General features: G+C 43.1%; 1 protein-coding gene across 2 annotated transcripts in view; it reads left to right on the forward strand.

Annotated features, from left to right (window-relative positions):
• The window catches only part of FNDC1 (fibronectin type III domain containing 1), a 100,057-nt gene that overhangs the window by 59,084 nt on the left and 15,831 nt on the right, over window positions 1–25,142 (forward strand). For both annotated transcript variants that reach the window (XM_024249199.3, XM_063725078.1), the window contains 8 exons: window positions 1,331–1,519; window positions 3,102–5,696; window positions 7,441–7,541; window positions 9,768–9,879; window positions 10,731–11,129; window positions 17,726–17,794; window positions 19,879–20,022; window positions 22,146–22,376. In XM_024249199.3, the coding sequence (XP_024104967.3) occupies window positions 1,331–1,519; window positions 3,102–5,696; window positions 7,441–7,541; window positions 9,768–9,879; window positions 10,731–11,129; window positions 17,726–17,794; window positions 19,879–20,022; window positions 22,146–22,376 (3,840 nt within the window). The remainder of the gene's footprint in view (window positions 1–1,330; window positions 1,520–3,101; window positions 5,697–7,440; window positions 7,542–9,767; window positions 9,880–10,730; window positions 11,130–17,725; window positions 17,795–19,878; window positions 20,023–22,145; window positions 22,377–25,142) is intronic.

A 25,142-nucleotide genomic window follows, 5' to 3' on the forward strand; every position in this document is an offset into this window, starting at 1 on the left:
TCCAGACAAATGCTGCAAAAGCATTTTTGGTTGAAAAAAAATTTTTTTTTAAATGAATGTACTTTTTAAAAATTGGAGCTAAGGGAAAAGAAAAGATCATCCATGCTCCTGATAATTCTTGACTTTTCTGTGATTCAAGTTATTTTTCTTTGCTCCTACTCATTTCTTTTTCTTTTTTCTTTTCTTTTCTTTTTTTTTTTTTTTTTTTTTGAGACATAGCCTCACTTCGTCACCCAGGCTGGAGTGCAGTGTGCAATCTCGGCTCACTGCAATCTCTGCCTCCAGGGTCCGAGTGATTCTCCTGCCTCAGCCTCTTGAGTAGCTGGGACCACAGGCATACACCACCATCACTGGCTAATTTTTGTATCTTTAATAGAGACGGCAGTTTCACCCTGCTGGCCAGCGTGGTCTCAAACTTCTGACCTCAAGTCATCTGCTCGCCTTAGCCTCCCAAAGTGCTGGGATTACAGGCGTGAGCAACCATGCCCAGCCCCTGCTCACATTAATTTGATGTTTTGTAAATCTTGGGTTCATTGAGAGGAAATAGGCATGACAGTTTTTAGTTGAAGGTGAAAATTATTTTTAAAAATATTATTCCCTTATGTTATAACATTTCCAAGTGAGCATAGACATATTTTAGTTCCTTGAACTGAATTTGCTATGGTTTTCCAAATTCAGGGCTATTATATGACTCTAGTGCAAGCCAATTAAAGATGAAAACATTAGCTATCACATAAATCTATTACTTAGCAACTTTTCTTCACAGCTCTAAAATACTGTGAAATATCTTTATCAGGATATACTAAGAACTTTTATAATCCCTACAAAAATGAAGTTATATTTCAAATATGGAATTTTTCTGGCTAAATGTGCTAATAAAAATAACCCAGGTTAGTAAAGTAAAACTCTTGAAGATATCAGATGCTATTCAGGATCCATTCCTAGCAGTTGTCACTTCTTTTTGCCTAGTTTATTCTATCACGACATATCAATCATAGCAAATTAGTAAATAAATACAATTTTAGAAACCCAATGGTGTGTAAATTTGGGGTGAATTGTATGAAGACTGGCCTCCTGGCTTTCATATGTTTAATTTGCTTAAAATAGCAAAGTGTCAGCTAATTAAATACATAGCCATGTCTGGTTGCCCGAATGAATGTGAGTTCACCTTCTGCTGTGTCTTCATGCTCCAGCTGGTGACTTGGCGTGCATTGCTAGCGTATTAATTTTAGTAATGCACGTTCTAATTCGTCCTGCCCATACAGTCTGTCTGCTGGACACAGGACTGTTTTCAGTTTCCTCCTTCCAACCATCTGCCAAATCATTTCAGAATACATTCTTTCATACGCCCCGGCTCTCAAACCATTTGGAGCAAAGTCCCTCACCTATCCTGGAGACACTACTTCTGCCTTGGTGGATGGTCTGCAGCCTGGGGAACGCTATCTTTTCAAAATCCGGGCCGCAAACAGGAGAGGCCTGGGACCTCACTCCAAAGCCTTCATTGTCGCTATGCCAACAAGTAAGCATTATGTGTCTGTGGCTGTCTTCTCTCTCTCTTCATTCCTGCTGTTTGTTTTGTGTTCCTTTGGATCATGCTCTTGGGTTTGGAAATGCTCAGCAGATGATTTTTCCAGGCTAAGTTGCATATTGATTTTTAAAATATTTTTGTGTTTCCTTTAGAAATTAGTCTTCTCAAAGATGAAAATGTTATTGATTATTAATAACATTATTATTTCAGTATTATTAATGTATTAATTATATGATTAATCTGACATCATTATTTAATTTTAGGCTTGTGGTAACAGGGAAAGAACATTTTTACAAATGGTAATGTGACATTTTTCATTGTCAGCTCTCTTCAATTTCTATGTAGCTTTAAAAATGTTTAGTTTGCAAAAGCAGAAAGGACAGGAGATGGGTGAGGGTTAAAAAAATTACCCGCTGGGTACAATATTCACTGGCTGGGAGATGGGTTCACCAGAAGCCCGATTCACCATGATGCAATGTATTCATGTGACAAACCTGTACGTGCAACCCCTGAATCTAAAATTTAAAAAAAAGTAAAATTTAAAAATAAGATAAAAGTAAAATTTTTGGTTTGTATTCCATTATTTAGTAATGCAGCTGTACCCAGAAGGATTTCAGTTGTCTAGCTTACCTGATCAATATCCAAACCAAACAAGTTAATAAAGATCCACAACTGGAAGGGAGTGTTTTTGGACTGTGTTTTCTTTTCTACTTCCTCACATTTATACTGGATATTGGCAGCTTTTCCTTCATTATGTGCTACGAAGACCCATGGTAGACTGCAATATTAGACAATTTTGTCACGGAAAAATCTGTGAAATGGATGACATTTGCCCCTCCAGCACTCTCACTGCAATATAGGTTCCTCTCCCCTATAGAATCTCTTCCCTCAGTCAGTCTGCTCTGAAGACAGGGTGATTACGGTACATTTAATATAATGTTTGCCTCTCCCAGGAGTTTTTTTTATTTTAAGCCTTATTTTAGAATTATAAATGTGTCCACTATTAATGGAATTTTAAACAAGAAGGAGGAAGCAGGTAAGGACATGCTATGAGAAGAGGGAAATTTTTGTAATGCCTTAAAAATTAGAAATTGGTTGCTCGTCACACATTCCCCATCACTTTGAGTATAGATTATTCAGCAATTTGCACCAGGTGTATTCATGTTTCTTGTCTATTAAGGGCAGCTATAATGCATTTGTAATTCACTGACAATTAGTTTTATTAAGAAAATCCTATGAAGATTTTGCATTTATAAAATAAATGAGTTACTTCAAAGTACTCATTTCAGAATTTCTTCAAATAATAAGATGTGGCATAACCTGGTTCAATAGATAGAGATTCAATTCACTTATATTTTCTAGGACTATATTTGTTACTTAAAGCAAAATATAAGTTTTAAAAAGAATGCTATCATTGAGAAAACACGTTTCCAGTGTTCTAAGGAATTAGAAGTTAGCCATTATGACTACTGATTTGAAATGCCTGCATATGCTGTTTTTAATACTGTGTCTCACCTCCGCTTTCGCTTTTGAGTTTCTTCTTTGACAGGCAATTCTTTAAAATCTGTTGCAGCCAGTAAGGCGGATGTTCAGCAGAACACCGAGGACAATGGGAAACCCGAAAAACCTGAGCCTTCCTCACCTTCTCCCAGAGCTCCAGCTTCCTCCCAACACCCCTCTGTGCCTGCTTCTCCCCAAGGGAGAAATGCCAAGGACCTTCTTCTTGACTTGAAGAACAAAATATTGGCTAATGGCGGGGCGCCCCGAAAACCCCAGCTTCGCGCCAAGAAGGCAGAGGAGCTGGATCTTCAGTCGACAGAAGTCACCGGGGAAGAGGAGCTGGGTTCCCGGGAGGACTCGCCCATGTCACCCTCAGACACCCAAGACCAGAAACGGACCCTGAGGCCGCCAAGTAGACACGGCCACTCGGTGGTTGCTCCCGGCAGGACTGCGGTGAGGGCCCGGGTGCCAGCGCTGCCCCGAAGGGAAGGCGTAGATAAGCCTGGCTTTTCCCTGGCTACGCAGCCCCGCCCAGGGGCGCCCCCCTCGGCTTCGGCCTCTCCTGCTCACCACGCGTCCACCCAGGGCACCTCTCACCGTCCTTCCCTGCCTGCCAGCTTGAATGACAACGACTTGGTGGACTCAGACGAAGATGAGCGCGCTGCGGGCTCCCTCCACCCCAAGGGCGCCTTCGCCCAGCCCCGGCCAGCCCTGTCCCCCAGCCGCCAGTCCCCGTCCAGCGTTCTCCGCGACAGAAGCTCCGTGCACCCCGGCGCAAAGCCAGCCTCGCCGGCGCGGAGGACCCCCCATTCAGGGGCCGCAGAGGAAGATTCCAGTGCCTCAGCCCCACCCTCAAGACTTTCTCCACCCCATGGGGGATCATCTCGGCTGCTGCCCACCCAGCCACACCTGGGCCCTCCACTCTCCAGGGGCGGGAAGGATGGTGAGGACGCCCCAGCCACCAACTCCAATGCGCCATCACGGTCCACCATGTCCTCCGTCTCTTCTCGTCTCTCGTCCAGGACCCAGATCTCTGAGGGAGCGGAGGCTTCTGATGGTGAAAGCGACGGTGACGGCGATAGGGAAGACGGCGGAAGGCAGGCGGAGGCCACCGCCCAGACGCTGCGGGCCCGGCCTGCCTCTGGACTCTTCCATTTGCTCAGACACAAGCCCTTTGCTGCCAACGGGAGGTCTCCAGGCAGATTCAGCACTGGGCGGGGACCTCGGCTGCAGCCTTCCAGCTCCCCACAGTCCACTGTGCCCTACCGAGCCCACCCCAGGGTTCCCTCTCACTCCGATTCCCACCCTAGGCTTAGCTCAGGTATCCATGGAGACGAGGAGGATGAGAAGCCGCTTCCTGCCACCGTTGTCAATGACCACGTGCCTTCCTCCTCCAGGCAGCCCATCTCCCGGGGCTGGGAGGCCTTAAGGAGAAGCCCGCAGAGAGGGGCCAGCCTGCATCGGAAGGAACCCATCCCAGAGAACCCCAAATCCACAGGGGCAGATGCACATCCTCAGGGCAAATACTCCTCCCTGGCCTCCAAGGCTCAGGACGTTCAACAGAGCACAGACGCGGACACGGAGGGTCATTCTCCCAAAGCACAGCCGGGGTCCACAGACCGCCACGCGTCCCCTGCGCGTCCTCCCGCAGCACGGTCCCAGCACCATCCCAGTGTTCCCAGAAGGATGACACCCGGCCGGGCCCCAGAACAGCAGCCCCCTCCTCCCGTCGCCACGTCCCAGCACCAGCCGGGACCCCAGAGCAGAGACGCGGGGCGGTCACCTTCCCAGCCCAGGCTCTCACTGACCCAGGCCGGGCGGTCCCGCCCCACGTCGCAGGGCCGCTCCCACTCCTCCTCGGACCCTTACACGGCGAGCTCCAGAGGGATGCTCCCCACGGCCCTCCAGAACCAGGACGAGGATGCCCAGGGCAGCTACGACGACGACAGCACAGAAGTCGAGGCCCAGGATGTGCGGGCCCCCGCGCAAGCCGCGCGCGCCAAGGAGGCAGCTGCGTCCCTTCCCAAGCACCAGCAGGTGGAGTCTCCCACACGCGCAGGGGCAGGTGGGGACCACAGGTCCCAGCGCGGACATGCGGGCTCCCCCGCCAGGCCCAGCCGACCCGGCGGCCCCCAGTCCCGCGCCCGGGTCCCCAGCAGGGCAGCGCCCGGGAAGTCGGAGCCTCCTTCCAAGCGGCCCCTGTCCTCCAAGTCCCAGCAGTCGGTCTCAGCAGAGGACGAGGAGGAGGAGGACGTGGGGTTTTTTAAAGGCGGGAAAGAAGACCTTCTGTCTTCCTCTGTGCCAAAGTGGCCCTCTTCCTCCACTCCCAGGGGCGGCAAAGACGCCGATGGGAGCCTCGCCAAGGACGAGAGGGAGCCCGCCATCGCGCTTGCCCCTCGCGGAGGGAGCCTGGCTCCTGTGAAGCGACCTCTCCCACCACCTCCAGGCACCTCCCCCAGGGCCTCCCACTTCCCTTCCCGACCGCCGCCTCGCAGCGCTGCCACCGTGAGCCCCGTCGCGGGCACCCACCCCTGGCCGCAGTACACCACGCGCGCCCCGCCTGGCCACTCCTCCACTACCCCGATGCTGTCCTTGCGCCAGAGGATGATGCATGCCAGATTCCGTAACCCTCTCTCCCGACAGCCTGCCAGACCCCCTTACAGACAAGGTAGTTTATTTTTTCAAATGGTCTTTCTTTAAGGTGTTCAGTGGTGTTCATGGCAATGCCTAAGAAGTTTTTATTCTATTTTATTGAGCACCTACTATGCCCAAACTCCGTGTTAAGAGCTTTGCACATGTGACATAATTTCATCCTCTGAACGGTCCCTAGGGTTTGCATTGTTATCCCTGTTTTCCAGATGCAGAAGCTGGGGCTCAGGATCTGAGGGGCTTGCCCTAAGGCAGACAGCTCAGAGCTGCCATTCCAATCCCAAATGGCCTAATTTCACAGCCATTACTAACCCACATTGCCTCTAATTCCACAGTCATTTCACTGTCCTACATTGCCTCTTTGAATTCCTTGGCATACACTCTTAACCTGTGAAAATATGTCACAACCATGATGCCCAACTCAGGTTCTTCTTAGTTGTTCATGTGCCGCCATGTGTTTAAAGGATCCATGGTAGCTGGTTAGATACATATGTAGGCTTATCTTGTTCTTGTCCTTATCTTGTTCTCATCTTCTGCATGCAAAACTCTCAACCAAACAAACTGTGAGACAAACTCAAGTATCTTGGGTATGAATTGCTCAGACAGTGCAATTAGTGAATGTTGTCTAAAACCTCCAGAAAATGCATGTTAAAGATCATTGTCGCAAAGAGGAGTTACAGACAGATGCGTGCTTTGTATTTCTATAACAGAGGGTTGAACGAAGTCAGCTATGAACTGGAGTTTATGTCCAGGGCAGGGTCTGAGGTATTTACCATAAATTTGCATTCAGTTAAATGGTGCTTCAAACTCTCCTTGTGTGTAATTGGGGCTTTATAGAACATTCTTGAATGAATGTATTTTTTTTTTTTTTTTTTTTTTGCAGATCTGTAAAATGCATTGTTATTTTAGCCCAGTGTAAAGACATAGAACAATGCCCCATATCAAACTCAGTTTTCCACTAAGATTGACTGTTTTAATCAAACCTAGCACCCTGATAGTAGATGTAAAACTCAACGTTCCCTTGTACATAGCAGGAACTCAATAAATATTTAATAAATAAATGAAGGAATGAGAGAAATAAGTGTCTGACCTGCAAGTAGCAGTCAGAAAGCCCAAGCACTTTGCCGAGTGGTCAATGCTGGACCAGAGCAGACTGGAGCTGATGAGAAACATCTCCATGTGAGGCAGAGACAGACAGAAACAACAAGTGTAAGGGTGCTGCTGCATCTTCTTACTGTCTGAGCAAATACTTCTGAAGCAGCCCCACAGCGTGCAGCAAGCTTTCAGACAGCATTGTGCATTTGCACTCGGCAATTGGTGATTGGGACCCGAGTCAGCGGGGAATAGCTGTGTTTATTTTAACATCCCTAGAAAAGTGGGACAGCATCTAGTACATTTTAGACATAATTTTCTCTACCCTTCCAACCCTTCCTTCCTCCAACTTCCACGTGGCTAAAATAAAGCTACAGCTACTAAGATCTGAAGTTTTCTCTGGCAAATTTACTTATGCCACACACTCTCATTCCCACAGTATTGTCAGAAAGCTGTGACTTTACTATATTCTTAATTACATTCATATCTGTTATGGAGAAGTCATAATTTGAGACTATCATTATCTAATATATTTGAGCTATTGGTTTAAAATTCTGTTTAGAGCTTCTATTTGAAATGATGTGTTACTACTTATAGTTTGGTATGAAGCCAACTTCCCGGGCATGTTGAATTTACCAGGCTCTGTTATTTTTATTTTTGGTACTGTGTAGGTTATAATGGCAGACCAAATGTAGAAGGGACAGTCCTTCCTGGTAGTAATGGAAAACCGAATGGACAGAGAATAATCAACGGCCCTCAAGGAACAAAGTGGGTAGGGTAAATTTCTTTACACATCCCGGTTGTTTTCATGCTGTTGAGAAGAGAAAAATGGTGGACATTGTGTAATGATAAATGAAATGGTCTTCGTTCTTCTTCTCTAGTTTTAACTACTCATATGTACTTGTATAGAGTTTCTTTTAATACTCGGAAAAATCTTTGGTTCTCCTGGTAACTAGCTTGTTTTCTTCTCATAGCTAAGATAAGGCATGGGCCTTTGTTTTTCATTTGCCTTGACTGGTTAGGAAGGTCAAACGAATGCATGGCCCAACCATAGCAATTATAGACCCAATGGATGGCTGTTCAAAGGAACTTATATTTTCCCTGTCCTGGTAGCTTCATTTTATTTTTAGGTTTTGTTTACTGTTTGATTAAACATTACACATATTTTCTGTAAGTCATCTCAAATCCCTTCTCAAAGGACACAGGGTAAAAATAAACAAACAAAAAACCCTGAATGATACTGGAAATTTTTATTAGATCATCTTTTGAATCTTCCAACAAGTGTTGGACTAAAATTATATATTAGTATTTCACGTATGTCCAAACAGCTTTAATTGCTTGGGGTTAAGATAAATGTTTAGGAGGTTTTGGTGGGTTGAGGGTAATAGAACACTTTACAATGTTCAGGAATTTAAAGTACTTTTTCTAAGAATAAAAAAATTATTTATACTGTAATTCCCAATCAAAACTTCCCATTTATAATGATAAGGTTTAGGGAAACGTACTGAAAGACTATGACATTTTCAGTCATAGGTGATCTAAAGATGCATGTTATCATTTCTTGAAGAGAAATTTATCGTAGGAAGAATGCACATTAAAGCAAAATGCTATTGCAAACAATTTTGAATGGAAACAGCGTGGGGTAGATTTCAAAATAGAGTTTATATAAATTTTATTTTAATGCCAAAACAATACCCACCAAAGTGGCTTGCTTGCAGGGCTTCCTCCAGTAGCCTGAGTGTCTAAAACAGTGGTTCTCAAACTTAAGCCAGCTCAGGATCACTGAGGATTTTGTCAAATACAAGTCTCGGGTAGGGCTGGGTGATTTGAGTATCTGACAAGTTCCTGTGTGATGCTGAGGCTTCAGGTCCAGGACCGTGCTTTGAGAACCACCAGCAAAGAGCAGGAGCTTGTTCCTTAATAGGGATAATTATAGCTTTCTTCAAGTTTTACAGTTCCTTAGAATGTGACATTTTTTGCATGCACACTATATTAGGCAACGTGATTACAAATTATATTGTTTTTGTTATAGCAACTTTGATTTTTAGCATTAACAGCAAAATGGAAAGATTTTATGTCTTTAATATGCTAGCAATTCACATTCATTGCAAGAAGTTAAAACAATTCATATTGAAATATATGAAACAGAAAATAAACATTCTTCACCCAAACTACTTCTCAAAGTTAACCACTGTTAACCATTTGCGGTATAACCTTCCATAATTTTTTTCTCTGCAATTTTAAGCTTATATATGCAAAAGGATATATTTTTATTTTTGCAAAATAATCAGCCCTGTAATCTGAGTTCACATATATGTAGAATGTATGTAGAATTGTCTGCATAACATTCTACCATATGGATGGGCCACAAATTATTTAATCTCTCCCCTCAACTGAGAGACACATTGTTTCCTTCTTTCCAGCATTAGACACAATGTACTTAATGGTAAAAATATTTTGAACATCTTTTGTGATTTGAGAAACTTAAAACAATTTACATGTTATATGGGTAAGCAATTATAATATGAAAGATGACTGTTTTGTACTTTTTTTTTTTTTTGAGACGGAGTCTCGCTCTGTTGCCCAGGCTGGAGTGCAGTGGCATGATCTCGGCTCACTGCAAGCTCTGCCTCCTGGGTTCACGCCATTCTCCTGCCTCAGCCTCCCGAGTAGCTGGTACTACAAGTGCCCGCCACCGCGCCTGGCTGTTTTTTTGTATTTTTAGTAGAGATGGGGTTTCACCGTGGTCTCAATCTCCTGATCTCGTGTTCTGCCTGCCTTGGCCTCCCAAAGTGCTGGGATTACAGGCGTAAGCCACCGCGCCCGGCCTGTACTTTATTTTTTAAGACTTTATTAATGATATTGACAAAAAGAATGTCTTCTACTCACATTATGGTTTCCTTCTGTGGAAGCTTCAGGGGTATGTATATATATAGTTGGACTAATGTGACCATTTCAAAGTGTCCAATATATTCTTTAATCTATGTCATGGATTTAGGTTGTGGACCTTGATCGTGGGTTAGTATTGAATGCAGAAGGAAGGTACCTCCAGGATTCACATGGAAATCCTCTTCGGATTAAACTAGGAGGAGATGGTCGAACCATTGTGGGTAAGGGAGAATGGTTTTTAAAGAATAAAAGCCTACTGAATTAGCCATAGGATTACAGCTTCTATCTTCCTTCTCCCCCTCATTTATAATGATTGGTCTTGGTTTAGTTACTTTTACCCATGTGAGAAGAAGAGCCTCAAAAGAGGCAGAACTTGGTGTTTCCCCCAGAGAGTGTTAGTTCTCTTCCTGCAGGCTGCACCCTCTAGGAAATGTGGCCCTTTACTTTGTTCTTAAATTGGCCCTTTCAGAGGAGGGGTCCACAAACTACAACCTGTAGGTTGTAGCCCACTACCTATTTTTGTAAGACCCATGAGCTCAGAATAGTTTTTACATTTTTAAATGATTGCCAGAAAAAAGAATATTTTGTGGCGTGATAATTATATGAAATGCACATTTCAGTGTCCATATGCAAAGTTTTATTGGAACACAATACACTCACTTAATTATGCATTGTCTAACTCATTTTTTATGTGTTGTTTATGTATTGTCTATCTTCCTTTTTGCACTCTAAAAGCTGATTGAGTAGTTGCAATAGAGACCATCTGGCCTATGAGGCTTGACATATTTGCTTCCTGGCCCTTTACAGAAGAATATTTCCACCTTTAATCCAAAGTAACACTTTTCTCCCTTAGGCATAGGAATGAGGTAAAGGAAAGTATTTCTTCCTTTGCCAGACACAAGAGTTATCTGAGGATCGTGGAGCATACTGATGCAATATTCATTTATCCCTTTGCCTTTTACTGATTAAAACACGATAATACGTAAGCTTTGAGAAGACACTTGTTGCTTGCTTTTTATTTTCTCTGGATTGATTCACCGTGTTGCATAGCTATTGGTTGATTTTGTTTCAGATCTGGAAGGGACCCCCGTGGTGAGTCCTGACGGCCTCCCACTCTTTGGGCAGGGGCGACATGGCACACCTCTGGCCAGTGCCCAAGATAAACCAATTTTGAGTCTTGGAGGAAAGCCGCTGGTGGGCTTGGAGGTCATAAAAACAACCACCCATCCCCCTACCACTACAACCCCGCGGCCCACCACCGCCACCACCCGCCGCACGACCACCACCCGCCGCACGACCACCAGGCGTCCAACAACCACAATCCGAACCACTACGCGAACAACGACCACCACCACCCCCAATCCCACCACTCCCATCCCCACCTGTCCCTCTGGGACCTTGGAACGGCACGACGATGATGGCAACCTGATAATGAGCTCCAATGGGATCCCAGAGTGCTACGCTGAGGAAGGTAACTGGCTTTGTTCTAATGCTAACCACTTACCAGGCACACTAACATGCCGCAGCTCAGAGCAGGGTGGCAGAGCCTGCAGGGGAGGGATGAGCACCGTGCGCAGCAAAGCAGCAACCCGATGCATTTTTGGTCCCAGCAGGTTTGTTTGACAGTACCATGCCACAGCTAAGGTTGGAAGACTTAGCAAATAAAAATATTGCATGGGACATATTTATATGAAAAAATTATTTCCTGTTCACTTAAAGTCAGATTTAACTGGGCATCTTGTGTTTACCTGGCAATGCTTATCACAACCCAAGTCAAGAATTTAGCTGAAACTTGTGACATTATTTGTTTGGACTAGCATTTCCCAAAGTGTGTTCCAATGGACATTGTAGATTAGTGGTTGTAATATATATGTATATACCTAAAGGGTTCTGTGATTATCTATGTGATTTAAACAACGTTGGATAAATTTCTTACTGTTGTAACACTTAGATCACTGAATAGTCTTGTTGAGAATCTCCAAGAAAAGGAATGTTTTCCCAGCATGTTCGGCAGCTGAGCACTTTTTTGATCAGCTCTCCTTTGGAGAATGCCAATCCTCACGTAGCTGGGATTCCTGTGGGAGTGTGGGCTTTCCACTGGGTAAGAATGCGCCATTTTCCCTTCTCTGCCGATCTGCACCATCCTGCCGCCCCTGATGTAAGTCTGTCTTCCTTCTGAAAATGGCTTGTTCTCCCTGAAGAGCAGGAGCTAGGACACCTTTATTCAGGTCATCGTGGAGCCCGTATATCAATATATCTCCATCCTTTCTGCTCAGTCCCCTGCTCAAGCTGCTTTGGAAGAAGTCATTCTAGATTTGTATCAGGCATGGAGGAGATAGATTCATCTTCTTTCCGTCAGTTTGAAATGAATTGCAATGTCAATTATAAAGCTTAAGTCTTTTTAAACCAAGGCAGAGTGAAGATGTTTCCTTTCAGGAATCAAGCTGGAATTCTTATGCAACGTTATTGACCATGATAAGCCCAATCAGTTTGAACATGAATACTGTATCCAAAATGGGAATTCTGTTGGAAGTTAGTCTTTCTGTGAAAAAGTTATAAATAAACAGGAAAACTTGACACATCTAAAAAATTCACACCAAAAAAACATGGAAACACATACAGAGGGAGAGGAACAATGGGAAGAAAATTTCTACTCTGTCCATTGACCCAGTGAGTATAAATTTGAATTTACCTTTGAATTTCTAGTATTGACATCTGACTTCTGCATGCATTAATGTGTTTAATTTTAAAGGCTGAAATATAATTAAAACATAATTAATAATTGGTTGCAAACAAAAATTGACTATATTGGATTTGATTTTAATTACGGTTGCTATTATTTCACATTTTATTTTGTCTGCTTTTATTAGGCCTCCTAACATGTTCTCTTCATTTACTTTATATTTTTGGACTTTTATTTGGCATGAAAGTCAATATTTTTCCTGGCATTTTTGCCTCTTATTTTCTTTGCAAATCATGACATATATATGTTCACTCCTGTCCAGTCTCCTGATTCCCTAGTCCAAGCTAAAGAATAATTTTCCTCTGGACAGCATTTGAAAATAAGTACAAATCAATACAAAGTCTTAGGGAAAAGTTAAATGTGGGGACAGTAACGTATCATTCTCATATCACATTTTAGTGCACTATAATTTGTTAGTTTAAAAAGACTTCCATATGGCCTTTCTTATTTCTACTGTTTCACTAACAACTTCATTAAACATTTTCTTCTTTATTAACTGTAATCATAGTTATTTTTATCTTTTAATCTTTTTAAACCACTTTCTTGATGTATGCATAGAAAAAGTTCTGCATATTTAATCCATACACGTCGATGAGTTTGGAATAAGAATACACTCACAAAATCATCATCCTGCTAAGGCCACAGACACATCCATCACCTCCCAAAGTTCCCTCCCGCTCCCACTCCTTTGTTGTTAGTATTCTTCTTTTTCCTTTCTTTATAGTAAGAGTGCTCACCATGAAAGTGGTCTTTTTTTTGTGATAAGAAATTAAATTTTTACTATTACAAAGATACATGCACATGTATGTTCATTGCAGCACTATTCACAATAGCAAAGAGATGGAATCAACCAAAATGCCCGTCAACGATAGACCAGATAAAGAAAATGTGGTCCATATACACCATGGAATACTATGCAGCCTTAAAAAGGAATGAGATTACCTGCTTTGCAGGGACATGGATGGAGCTGGAAGCCATTATCCTCACCAAATTAACACAGGAACAGAAAACTAAACACCGCATGTTCTCACTTATAAGTGGGAGCTGAACAATGAGAACATATGGACACAGGGAGGGGAACAACATACATTGGGGCATGTCAGAGGGTCAGGTAGGGGAGGAGAGAGCATTGAGAAAAATAGCTAATGCATGCAGGGCTTAATACTTAGGTGATGGGGTGATCTGTCCAGCAAACCACCATGGCACATGTTTACCTGTGTAACAAACCTGCACATCCTGCACCTGTACCCCAGAACTTAAAAATAAAAATTAAAAAAAGAAATTAAATTTTAAAAATGTATTAATACTAGCTCTGTTGAGATAAAATTCATATACCACAAAGTTCATTCTTCTAAAGTTAGTGGATGTTAATATATTTACAGTTGTGCAATGATCACCGCTATTAGATTCCATAATATTTTCATCACCCCAGGAGAAACTCCGTACTCATTAGCAGTCAGCCCTCATTCCTCCTTCCTCCCAACCCATGGAAACCACTAACATACTTTCTCTCTCTATGGATTTACCTATTTGGGACATTTTGTATAAATGGAATCATGTCATATGTGGCTTTTTGGGTCTGGCTTCTTTCACTTAGCATAATTGTTTTCAAGATTCATTCACATTATAGAATACATCAGTACTTCATTTTTTTTTATTCCATTGTATGGATATACAGCGTTTTTTCCATTCATCAGTCAGTGGTCATTTGGGTTATTTCCACTTTTTGGTTATTGTGAATAATGCTGCCTTGAACATTTGTTTTGTTTGTTTGGTTTTGTTCTGCTCGATCTGACTTCTCTATTGGATAATAAACTCCTTGCAGTTGAGACAATGTCTTCTGCTTCATCTGTAATTTCTTGTGGTACCTAAGTATGTACCTTTGGATATCCAAGCAAGACCTTAAGGCATAGGCATTTTCCATGTCCTAAAAGCCGGTGCTGTTTTTTTTTTCAGGTTCTGTATCTACAGCAAATCTGATAATAGATGGTGTATATGGAATGTGATGAGCCAGATGAACATTCAAGAATTTGTAGCATGATCTTGTTAAAGGTTGCGGAAAAACATCAGTCATTATGGAAAACAGATCTTCCCCACCACAGCTGGGTCTCCAGATAGAAAATACTGAGAAATTCAAAAATTCATCTGAGCTGGACCAACCGTACAATGTGCAAATATCCCTGAGTTTCAAATGGCTGTCATTTACCTTCTGTCTCTAAACTTCTACTGAGAATAATTTTTAAAAATATTTTTTAATATCTCTGGAGCAAAGGCCTTACTTCTTTGGTGACATTTTTCACTTTTTTTTTTGTGGCTACTTGATAAACTACTGAAGAGAATAAACGACACGACTATGGTTGATGGCTGGCAACTATGTTTATGTGAAGAGGCTGAAGCTTTTCACATTGGTGCTGAGTTGACTTGTAAAATATCCAGTTTTGCATAGTTCTGAATGGTTTAAGATGACATTCAGGTGGGCCAAAGTAAGGTGGTCAGCTTTTTTTTTAATGGTAAATATATTTCATTACATCTGGAAGTTATTTTTACTTGGAGCCAGGATGGTTCTATTTTAGAAAAATTATGCCTATGTTTATTTGGTCTTAGGAAAAAGAACACCAAAATCACTCAGTAGATTGTTTACTTAATGCCAGAGGACTTAACTGTCAACTCGTCTCAGGAAGTGAACTCATTTGCCAGTAAAAGCATCATTTCTGTGGCCTGCTGCATGCACTGGAGTATTTCAGCACCTCAAGGAGTTACCCATAACACCAGAGTCCATGAAGGAAATGATATACTTTTCCCTTTTCTTGTTCACCCTGGGATGCAAAAACCTCACAATGTATTGATTTTTTATCTGGCGAAAAACAATAATGAAAAGAAATGACACTGAACTGATAATGAGGAAAAGCGAGACGATATTCCTAAAGGTTAAATTGACAAGGGAAAGAAACGGTAGGCCAGGAAACAATGGCAAGATAATCCCAAACTTTACAGAGTGTGAACCTGAAAACTGATTTGAACAAGCTCAGAAGTAATTTGTCTTGGATCCCAGGCATATTGACATTGGAACGACCAAAGGAAAGTTTGTGTTTAATAGTTTTTCATGAAATGGCCATTCCACCCCTAAACGGATGGATAATTTACAACTTCTCTCTGCTTAACATTCATTGGCTGCATCAGAACACACCAGAGTCATTGCCTCAAGGGCCAACTCTTGGGCCTCGGAATAGGAGCTGGGGGCTTCTTACTGTGATCCCAGGAGGGCTGGACAGACCACTCGAGGTTGCCATTGCCCTTTGTGGGTGGAGTTTGTTTTTACGATGTAATATTAATGTCATTCGAACTAGGCTAAAAAAGGCTGGTAGAATAATGACATAGGAGTTTATATACCTTCTACTTCAATTTCCCCTTAATTACACTGTGGAATGGTGATTCTAATAGAGCATTTTTACATTTACAAATAATTTTATTGGTTAGTTCAACTTTTAAGAAGTGGAGGCAGTTTTATGTAGTATAAAGTAAGTAGTCTTTGGAGCCAGAGTACTTGAAGTTCACATTCTCTTTTTGCTGTCTTTTACCATCTGCATGCCTCAGGCATGCTGTAAATCCTCCCAGAGCCTTGGTGTCCTTGGATGTATTAGTTTTCATACTGCTATAAAGATACTACCTGAGACTGGATAATTTATAAAGGAAAGAGGTTTAATTGACTCACAGTTCTAAATGGCTGGGGAGACCTCAGGAAACTTACAATCATGGCAGAAGGGGAAGCAGGCACATCTTACATGGTGGCAGGTGAGAGAGAGAGCGAGAACGAGAGAGCAAGTGTGCAGGAAAAACTACCATTTATAAAACCATCAGATCTCATGAGAATTTACTCACTATCATGAGAACAGCATGGGGGAAACTGCCCCCATAATCCAATCACTTTCCACCAGATCCCTCCCTGGACATGTGGGTATCATGGGGATTATAATTTAAAATGAGATTTGGGTGGGGATACAGCCAAACCATATCAGCTGAGAAGTGGGTATTTATAAGCTCAATGTATCTCAAGGGTTTGTTGTGAAATTATATATACATAAAAGTGGCTGATACACAGAAGACATCTGGGAAACCATTCACTAATCACTTCTTCCTGTTTTTCCCACCTTGCCCCCTTTTGAGGGTGCATTAAGTTTAGAGAGTTCTATATAATTGCTGTGGGCTTCAGGTCAAAGGGAGTAAAGGAATTCCTTACAATTTTTTTTTAGCTATAAAACCTTTTGCCTCAGGATTTTATCAGCTACAGTGAGATGTTCTCCTTTTTACAGCTACATCTGTATCTCCCAAGTAGGGAAATAGTATAATCGATTCCATCACATCTTTTCCAAAAGACTTCTGCTTAAACTGCCCTGATAATGGAGGCGAAGATGCCTTTTATGCTTAAATCACTCACCTTTCTTAAATCACTCACATGTTACTTATAATATCGGTTTAGTCATTACAGTAATTTTAATAGTTCTTCTAACCAGGGTTTCCTGGCTTTTCCAAAAATCACATCTGAAAATTTATATTACATTTAAAGTATAATTCTGTAGTCAAAATAGATCTATTGGTTAGTACAGCCCAATCTGTAAAGAGAAATTTGCAATGATTGGCATATTTTTCCAAATTTCCTATGCAAATTAAAAAATCTGATTTATCTCCTGAGTCGGTGAGAGAGGATGGGAAGTCAGTAGGAAGTAGAGAAGCACAGGGAACTCTCATTGGTAGAGTTTGCCAAGTTGGGATGTAGAAGAGGTAGGAAATTACCCTGCTTCTAGAATATTCCAGAAGTAAGATGGAGGAGGTGGAGGAATGAAGACTGATGAACAGGGGAGTTCACATGTGAGGGGTTTTTTGTCACCATCCTGAGCACCAACCGCCCACTCTCTTCTGTCTCTTGTGACTGCTTCCTGAGAGCACCTGCTGTGGCATGAGGGGCCGGGGCCTTCCCTCAGCATCAGAGCCCTGCAGGCATGTGGGCGAGTGGGCTGAGGTGGTGGGAGGGAGGTGAAAGAGAGCTTGGTGGTGCTGAGGAGTCTGGGAATGTGGAGTGGGGTGTTTGCTCCTAATGGGGCGGGCATTTGTATCGCTCTTTCCTGGGCCCAAAGGAGAGAAAGTCTGGGTTCCGTTTCAGTGCTTTGATGATTTTCCTCCTGAAAAAGTTGTGGAGACTCTGGTCTTGGGGACTTGTTTTCATGACCTGCTTGAGGTGAATGAATTGTCACGCTCTGGGGCCTGCTTCTGAGAGAACCATGGAGAAGGAGCGCTGGATGACCGGTCCTTTTCTCTGTCCTCACTAGATGAGTTCTCAGGCTTGGAGACGGACACTGCAGTACCCATGGAAGAGGCCTACGTTATATATGATGAAGGTACAAACTGGCTTTTGAAAAATTATTTGCACACTTTCTTTCCTAATCAAAGGATCTGATTGTAACTATTGAGTGGATGATCTTGATGGAAGTTTCCTTTAGAGCTTTGGGCCGGTGGCAATGCCGAGGGCTGGCTTAGGGAAGGGTGGTTGTACTCCACGCTTCTATGTCACCCCCAAATGCATATTTGATCTAAGAAAAACAGTGTGCTTAACACGCAGATGCAGCTTCCCATCTGGTCCCTGTGCTCCCCGTTCCCTCCCTCCCAACCCTCCTTGGGCCCAAGGAATTCTGGAGTTATCCATCTGGGCTCCCCTTCAACCTTTATTTATAAAACTTACTTGTTTAACCAAGTCCAACTTCCTTACTTGGCTCTTCTCTTTCTTATTCCTTTCTTTTCTCTCCTTTTCTAATTACATAAAATATGTGATGCTTAGATCTGTTGATTTCTTATCATAGAATCTTTTCAAGCGTAGGTTTGTAAGATTAGGAACATAGGCCGGCCACAGTAGCTCAAGCCTGTAATTCTAACACTTTGAGAGGTCAAGGAGGGAGGATCACTTGAGCCCAGGAGTTCAAAAGCAGCCTGGGCAACATAGCAAGACCCTATCTCTACAAAAAATTAAAAAATTAGCCAGGTATGGGAGCACACACCTGTAGTTCCAGCTACTTGAGAGGCTGAGACAGGTGGATTGTTTTGAGCCCAGGAGTTCGAGCTATGATGGCACCACTGCACTCCAGCCTGGGTGAGAGAGCAACACCCCATTTCAAACAAAAAAACACTGTTTTTTAAGGTTAAGAATACAAAGTGCCTTGGACGGCATCTGGGAGAGTCATTCAATAAGTGGTAACTAATGGTATTATTACACTTAGAACCTTGTGATTGTTTTGTGTGATTTGGAAGTTGCCTTTGCAGTTGAAGAAGTTCTTAAAGGAATCTTGTCCACACCCAGTGCCGGCCTTTGACACCAGAGCTCAGGATTCTCACTTTTGAGGTCCACCTTTTCTGCAATTATTCATAGCTCTAATTGTCTTAAATCACAACTGTGCAAACAATGTCACCTTTGATGTGTTATTTATTCATAATAAAGCTCGATGTAGTGGTTTAATCCCAAGGTTTTCAAACAAAAACTGACTTAAAATAAAAACAGCAAATGTTAGAAAGCAAACGAAGTTTTTTTTTAGCACCTTTGAAAATACTAAGCATCTTTCTTATCTTTGAACAGTTTGAAAAAGGGGCAGTTTTATTTTCTTTTTCAAATGTTAAAGGATTAGTTGTCTTGGCAGGATTAATCCCACTCCCCATGCCCAGAAAAAGTTCACACATGGAAGAAAAAAGATTTTTTTTTTTTTTTTTTTTTTGAGAGGGAGTCTCGCTCTGTCGCCAGGCTGGAGTGCGGTGGCGTGATCTTGGCTCACGGCAAACTCTGCCTCCTGGGTTCAAGCGATTCTTTTGCCTCAGCCTCCTGAGTAGCTGGGACTACAGGTGTGCACTACCATGCCCAGCTAATTTTTGTATTTTTAGTGGAGACGGGCTTTCACCATGTAGGCCAGGATGGTCTTGATCTCCTGAACATGTGATCCACCCGCCTCGGCCTCCCAAAGTGCTGGGATTACAGGTGTGAGCCACCACGCCAGGCCAAAAAAAAATTTTTAAGAAAACACTTCAAGTTTATTTTTTGATGTTACCTTTTATTCTCTAAAAGGGAACATTATGCAGGTAGAGCATGGCTTTGGGCCAGTGCCATGAGCTACAGTGCTACAATGGATGGATTCTAAGGTTCTCTCCAGCTCTGAGTCTAAAACCCCATTTTTCTGGTCATATGTGTTTCTTTTTGCCCTTTCTCTCTTCTGTCTGCAGCTTCTTTTCTGCAGGGACAGAAATGGGAAGAAATAGTATTTTAGTAGAAACAAATTACGTTTGGGCATAGCATTTATTTTAGGGTGTGTGTGTGCACGTGCATGTGTGTGTGTGTGTCTGTCTGGGTTTCAGCCTACAGTTGAATGTAAGAAGGTATCATTTGACTATAGACAGTGCCCCTTTTCTGGCGGTGCCCAATTACAGAGCCTTCATATCATTTCAGATTATGAATTTGAGACGTCAAGACCACCAACCACCACTGAGCCTTCGACCACTGCTACCACACCAAGGGTGATCCCAGAAGAAGGAGCCATCAGTTCCTTTCCTGAAGAAGAATTTGATCTGGCTGGAAGGAAACGATTTGTTGGTAAGTATAATGTCCTTAATCAGAGAAACATGGGTTTTTAACTTTTGGTCTTTGAAGAAGAGCATTACTAATCTTTTGGCCTGGCCAAGGCAGTGCATTTTGAGAAGTTTTCCCAGAATGAAGTTTCCACTGGGGATAATTGAGTGAGTCAGTCTTATGTAGATATGTATTATTTTGCTTTCTGCCAAAATCAGAAGAAGGGAGGATTTGGTGTCCAACAGAGAGAGCTGAGAGAGACTGCCTTGCATAGACTAAGAGTAAGAAACACTTAAAAACCATCTGGACCAGGGAACGTGAGTGTTTTTATTGTAGCCAGTTTTTCTACGACAAGAATTACCACTGGGCCTTGTGTGTGTACTGTTTGTTAAATTCTTCCTGAAAGGTTAGCCGCTTACTGAATTGAGCCACTAGTGCCTATAATGTCACGGAGAGGAAGCTTTTTTCTTTCGTTATTTCCTATCACTTTCATTAGTTTCAAGGATTTGGGATCTAGAAATTGATTTTACTCTTCTTTCTCGGTAATTAAAACAGTTTCAATAGGAAATTCTGTGAAACTAAACTGCATTAAGTCTTGCAAGTCTTCTTTTCCCATGCCCTTAATGAACCTCATTAATGAGACAGCTGGATTAATATATTACTAAGTGGAGACAAGCAACAGCTTAAACTAATATCATCACACTTTCCTGTTCCCAAAACAACTGTTCTGCCATGAGCAGAGAACAGCTCTTGCTAGCCAAGATGTAGTGACTGAGTGTCTAAACCACACATACTTGAAGAACAAGAATATTAATTTGAGGTGGCGTTCCTGAGGCAGACACTAACACGGGTCTCTGGCATGCAGCTGCCAGGCTGCGTTTACCACATGCGCTGACTTCTCTCCCGGCAGTTCCATGATGGGAATTGAAATGCTTTCTGTGCTATTATTAGCTGTTCCACAGAACTCCTCTAAACGCTAAAGGCTTACTATTGTCTGGCTCTTTTCATAAGTCTACAACTCTCTAAAGCATAGGAGCCCACTCCCTAAACTTCCTGATAAGACCCATGGACAAGTTCTAAAGGCCTAGCTTCAGACTAATTTTTTGGAAAACACTGCCTTAGCTGTGTCCCAGGGACTCTGTATCTTTGTTCTCATTAGTTACAAAGAACTTCTTGACTTCTGCCTTAGTTTCATTATTTGCCCAAAAGTCAAATAGAGAAGCTAAAAACTGCATTCAGTCCAAATAGCCACTGAGAATGACAACCTAGCAACAAAAGATACAGTGGAATCTTCAGAAATTGCCAGACATTGTTACTGGAGATCACTTGAGAGTTTTGCATATACAAAGCCCCAATCCCAAGTCCTTGGCATTTCCAATTTAGTGGGATATAATAGAAAGAGTTAAGGGCTGGGGGTGACAGCCTCCTGTCTGATCCTTGCATAGTGGGCACTCTCAGCGTTGGCAGGAGAGATGGTAACATGAGGCCATCGGTTCATATCCTGCCTTACTCCCAGGACCGTGCATCCCCTGAAATAATGTATGTAGAAAAATCTTCAGCCATCTGTAAATGTGAGCAGCTATTGTTATACTAAGCAGTAATGTTGTAGACAGCAGTTCAGGGTCGGCCTTATGCACAGATGCTCCAGATTGTTGTGGGGGTTTATGAAACTCTAGGGAAGGCCACCCAGGGCTGAAGCTAAAGGCTGCATATCTTGATCAGTATACATTTTTTCCTGGTCCCAAGATAGTCAAGGAAATGAACTGTGTTGAGAGAATGCTAGTAAAGTGTTGTGTGGGCCTGACTCACCCTTTTCCAAATGTGGGGCACAGGAATGGCAGCAAGCTGCAGGCTTATATTACATTGAATTATAGTTTCATGATCTCTCAAAACCACTTTGAGGGCATAGTCATTGATGTTGATGGGGCAATAGGATCTTTTGGAATTACCAGATTGAAAGACACAAACACATGGATCCATTAAGGAGAGCTGGGAATGTGTTTCTGAGCTTGGCATCAAGGCTGACGGAGCCTCTGTCCAGCAGGAAAAGACTGAATGGTGGGTCTGACTCTGTGGAGCAGATGCTATGTTTCTGCCTCCAGAAAAAGCCTCCAGCAATCCAATTGGTTATCTCTGTTCTTTTCCAGCTCCTTACGTGACGTACCTAAATAAAGACCCATCGGCCCCGTGCTCTCTGACTGATGCACTGGATCACTTCCAAGTGGACAGCCTGGAAGAAATCATCCCCAATGACCTAAAGAAGAGTGACCTGCCTCCCCAGCATGCTCCCCGCAACATCACCGTGGTGGCCGTGGAAGGCTGCCACTCATTTGTCATTGTGGACTGGGACAAAGCCACCCCAGGAGATGTGGTCACAGGTGTGTCCTAAGCAGATATCAGAGTTCCCATGATCTGTAGGTGGGAAATGTGGACAATAAAGAATGATGGATGAGTGGACGGGTGCATGCATGGATGAGTGGGTTGGATGGGTTGGATGGATGAATGGGATGATGGATAGATGTCTTCCTTCAACTGGATGAAATATAGGCAACAATGGACGCCTCATGGGGTAGGGTAAGGAGTACTGGATGGAAGTCAGAAGTCCTAAATCCTCGTCCCAGGTTGATTTGCATGATCTTGAGCTCAGTACTTCATCTTTCTGGGCCTTGATTTCCCCACATGCAAAACATCACTACATCTCTAACATCCTGTAATCTTGCAAATGGCCAGGGGGTCCAGCTAGCCCCTTGCAGGATCAGATCCTGCAGTGAGCGTGACCATAAGATCCCACTGGGCCACACAGCTGTCCATTTTTGGAGTCAGCCCTCGGCTTGTGTCTCTGCCTCTTTCTCTCCTTTCACCTCTGTTGGGTGCTTCCAGACAAATCTGGGTGCTTCTCAGTTCCTTATGTGGGATTTGGAGGTGATGAAAAAATGCCCTAGGATCTTGAGCCTCCTTGGCCTCTGAGATGTTTAAGTTCACTCTGCCAAGGACATATTTGAAGATACATCTTGAAATTTAAGTTCTTATGGAAAGAGAATTGATATTTTCTGTGAATAGTTGCAAATGTTTTTTTCTGGGCCTCTGAGCTGTGTAAGAGGAAGAAGTATGGCTGTGGCTGTGTGCGTCTCTGACTGGGAGGTAGCAGTCGCATTAGAGGTCAGAGTTTGACATTCTCTGCCATTAGTGTGCTAGTGCAGTTTGCACAATTCAAAATTTCTAGTGCTTGTCTTGGTGTTCCCACTATTATATCTTACAATGAAAAAATGTGTCCAAGAATATCCAAAGAGCATCTTCTCTTGTGGAATTTGTACGGCAGCGCAAAAGCTAGAATAAGGGACACAGAAAAGAAGGCTTCTGGGTGTTCTGCCAGGTGAGACTGAAGGGCGTGGGATGCAGGGAGGGTGTGGGATTGAGGAGGTCGAGTCTTTAGCGGAACTAAAAGTGCAGTCCTGGGTAGGTGCTACATGGACCGCCGTGAAGTCTATGGTGTTCTGAATAGAATGCAAACCAATCAATGGAAGGAGGCAAGCTTGTAATCAAACAGCTAGAAAATATTTTTATTAACTGAACACACTTCTGTGAATGGTAATTTTTAAAAGCAAGCAAGAAAGCATACAGAAAAAATAATTTAAAACCTTACTTTAAGCTGTTTAGCTTTTGACCTCTTGCATAACAGATATTACTTAACATAAATATATCACTGCGCCCTGATTCAAGGGGCTTCTAAGAAACATTGGCTGCAGAATGAGAGTGTATTGGCCCCACTAAACATGCCTTAAGGGTTCTTGCAGTGAAGAAGGAGCTTTCAGAGAACTTCCAACGAATGTCTCTGAGACTTAATTCAGATGTGATTTCTGTATTGTCCTGTAGAGGTCGGGCTTCTGAAACACCCAAGCCTAGGCATTCCAAGCCATTCAAAGCTCCCTAGAGCCTTAGTGTCCTCACATGCCCCACCCTGCACCTCATCCGAAACGAAACCTCAGAGCCCCAATCATGAGTACTCATGACACTAGCATAAATAATATGGATGAGGTGTTTATAGGGCACTCCCAATACAGAGCCGTGCCAACTCCTGTCAAGCTGATTACTGTGGAACACTGCAGCACATGACACCCTGTGGTGTGGGGGAAAACACCAGACTCCACAAGGCTCAGAGAGAGAATAGCGGCAGCTCGTCATCCATTAGTGAACCAAACACTGGCTCTTTCATCTGCAGAACAACGAAGCCAAGTGAATACATCCTAAACTTAAACGGAGCATCGCATTATCGGGCCCCCTGCAGGGCATTTGAATCCTGCTGGCTACATGGATGTTGTGTGCTCTGCTCATTTCCACCTGCTATTCTTTCTTTCACAAGCAGTCAAGTCAATGTGTAATGAGGTGGTGCCTGAACAGTGTGAAACTCCTAGAATTCCTGCCTGCAACCTGTTGCTTTCCCAAATCACTCCTGATGAATGAAGTTATTACTTTATTAGGAGTCATTCTGCAGGAAATCACCAACATGATGACCTCTTAGTTTTTCAGGACGAGCTCATCAGTCACTTTCAGGACTGGTTTTGATGAGAACAACAGAGATATCAGGAGTTATGCTGTGCTCAGCAAGCACCTTATCAAAACCCCAAAGCTCTCAAAACCCAGACACGGGATCAGCCGAGAAACCAGCGCCTTACATGGGAAATGCAGGGTTCTGATGGAAGCCAGAGGTCCAAGAGTCTAAGCTTTGCCAACTCCATTGGAAGCCGGGTTTCCATGGCACACGTGTGACCTCCATCCCCTCTGGGGTGGGCCATTGTGTGCAGCACCAGTGGAAGCATGCAGGGCTTGACTACACTGTGCCAGAGGTGAAATGCCGTGGGGAGGGCAGCAACTCTTTCCAAGTTCAATGACTCTCCTCCAGGGAACAGTGTGGGGAGGGCTCCAGGGTCCAGTTCACCTGGCTTCCGGGCCCAGCTTGCCCATTTGTTAGTTGTGTGACACTAATCAGTGATCATAGGGTGCTAAATAAAACCACGTGCACCTCTTAGGTGCATTCGATGTTGTTGATGTTTTCCTTCTTCTTAACTTGTGTGATATCTCTAAACCTCTTCATCTCCTTGCAGGCTTATACAACATTCAGTGGTAGAATTTCTCGAGGCTTGGTC

Source organism: Pongo abelii, chromosome 5 (assembly GCF_028885655.2).
Source record: "Pongo abelii isolate AG06213 chromosome 5, NHGRI_mPonAbe1-v2.0_pri, whole genome shotgun sequence".
NCBI lineage: Eukaryota > Metazoa > Chordata > Mammalia > Primates > Hominidae > Pongo > Pongo abelii.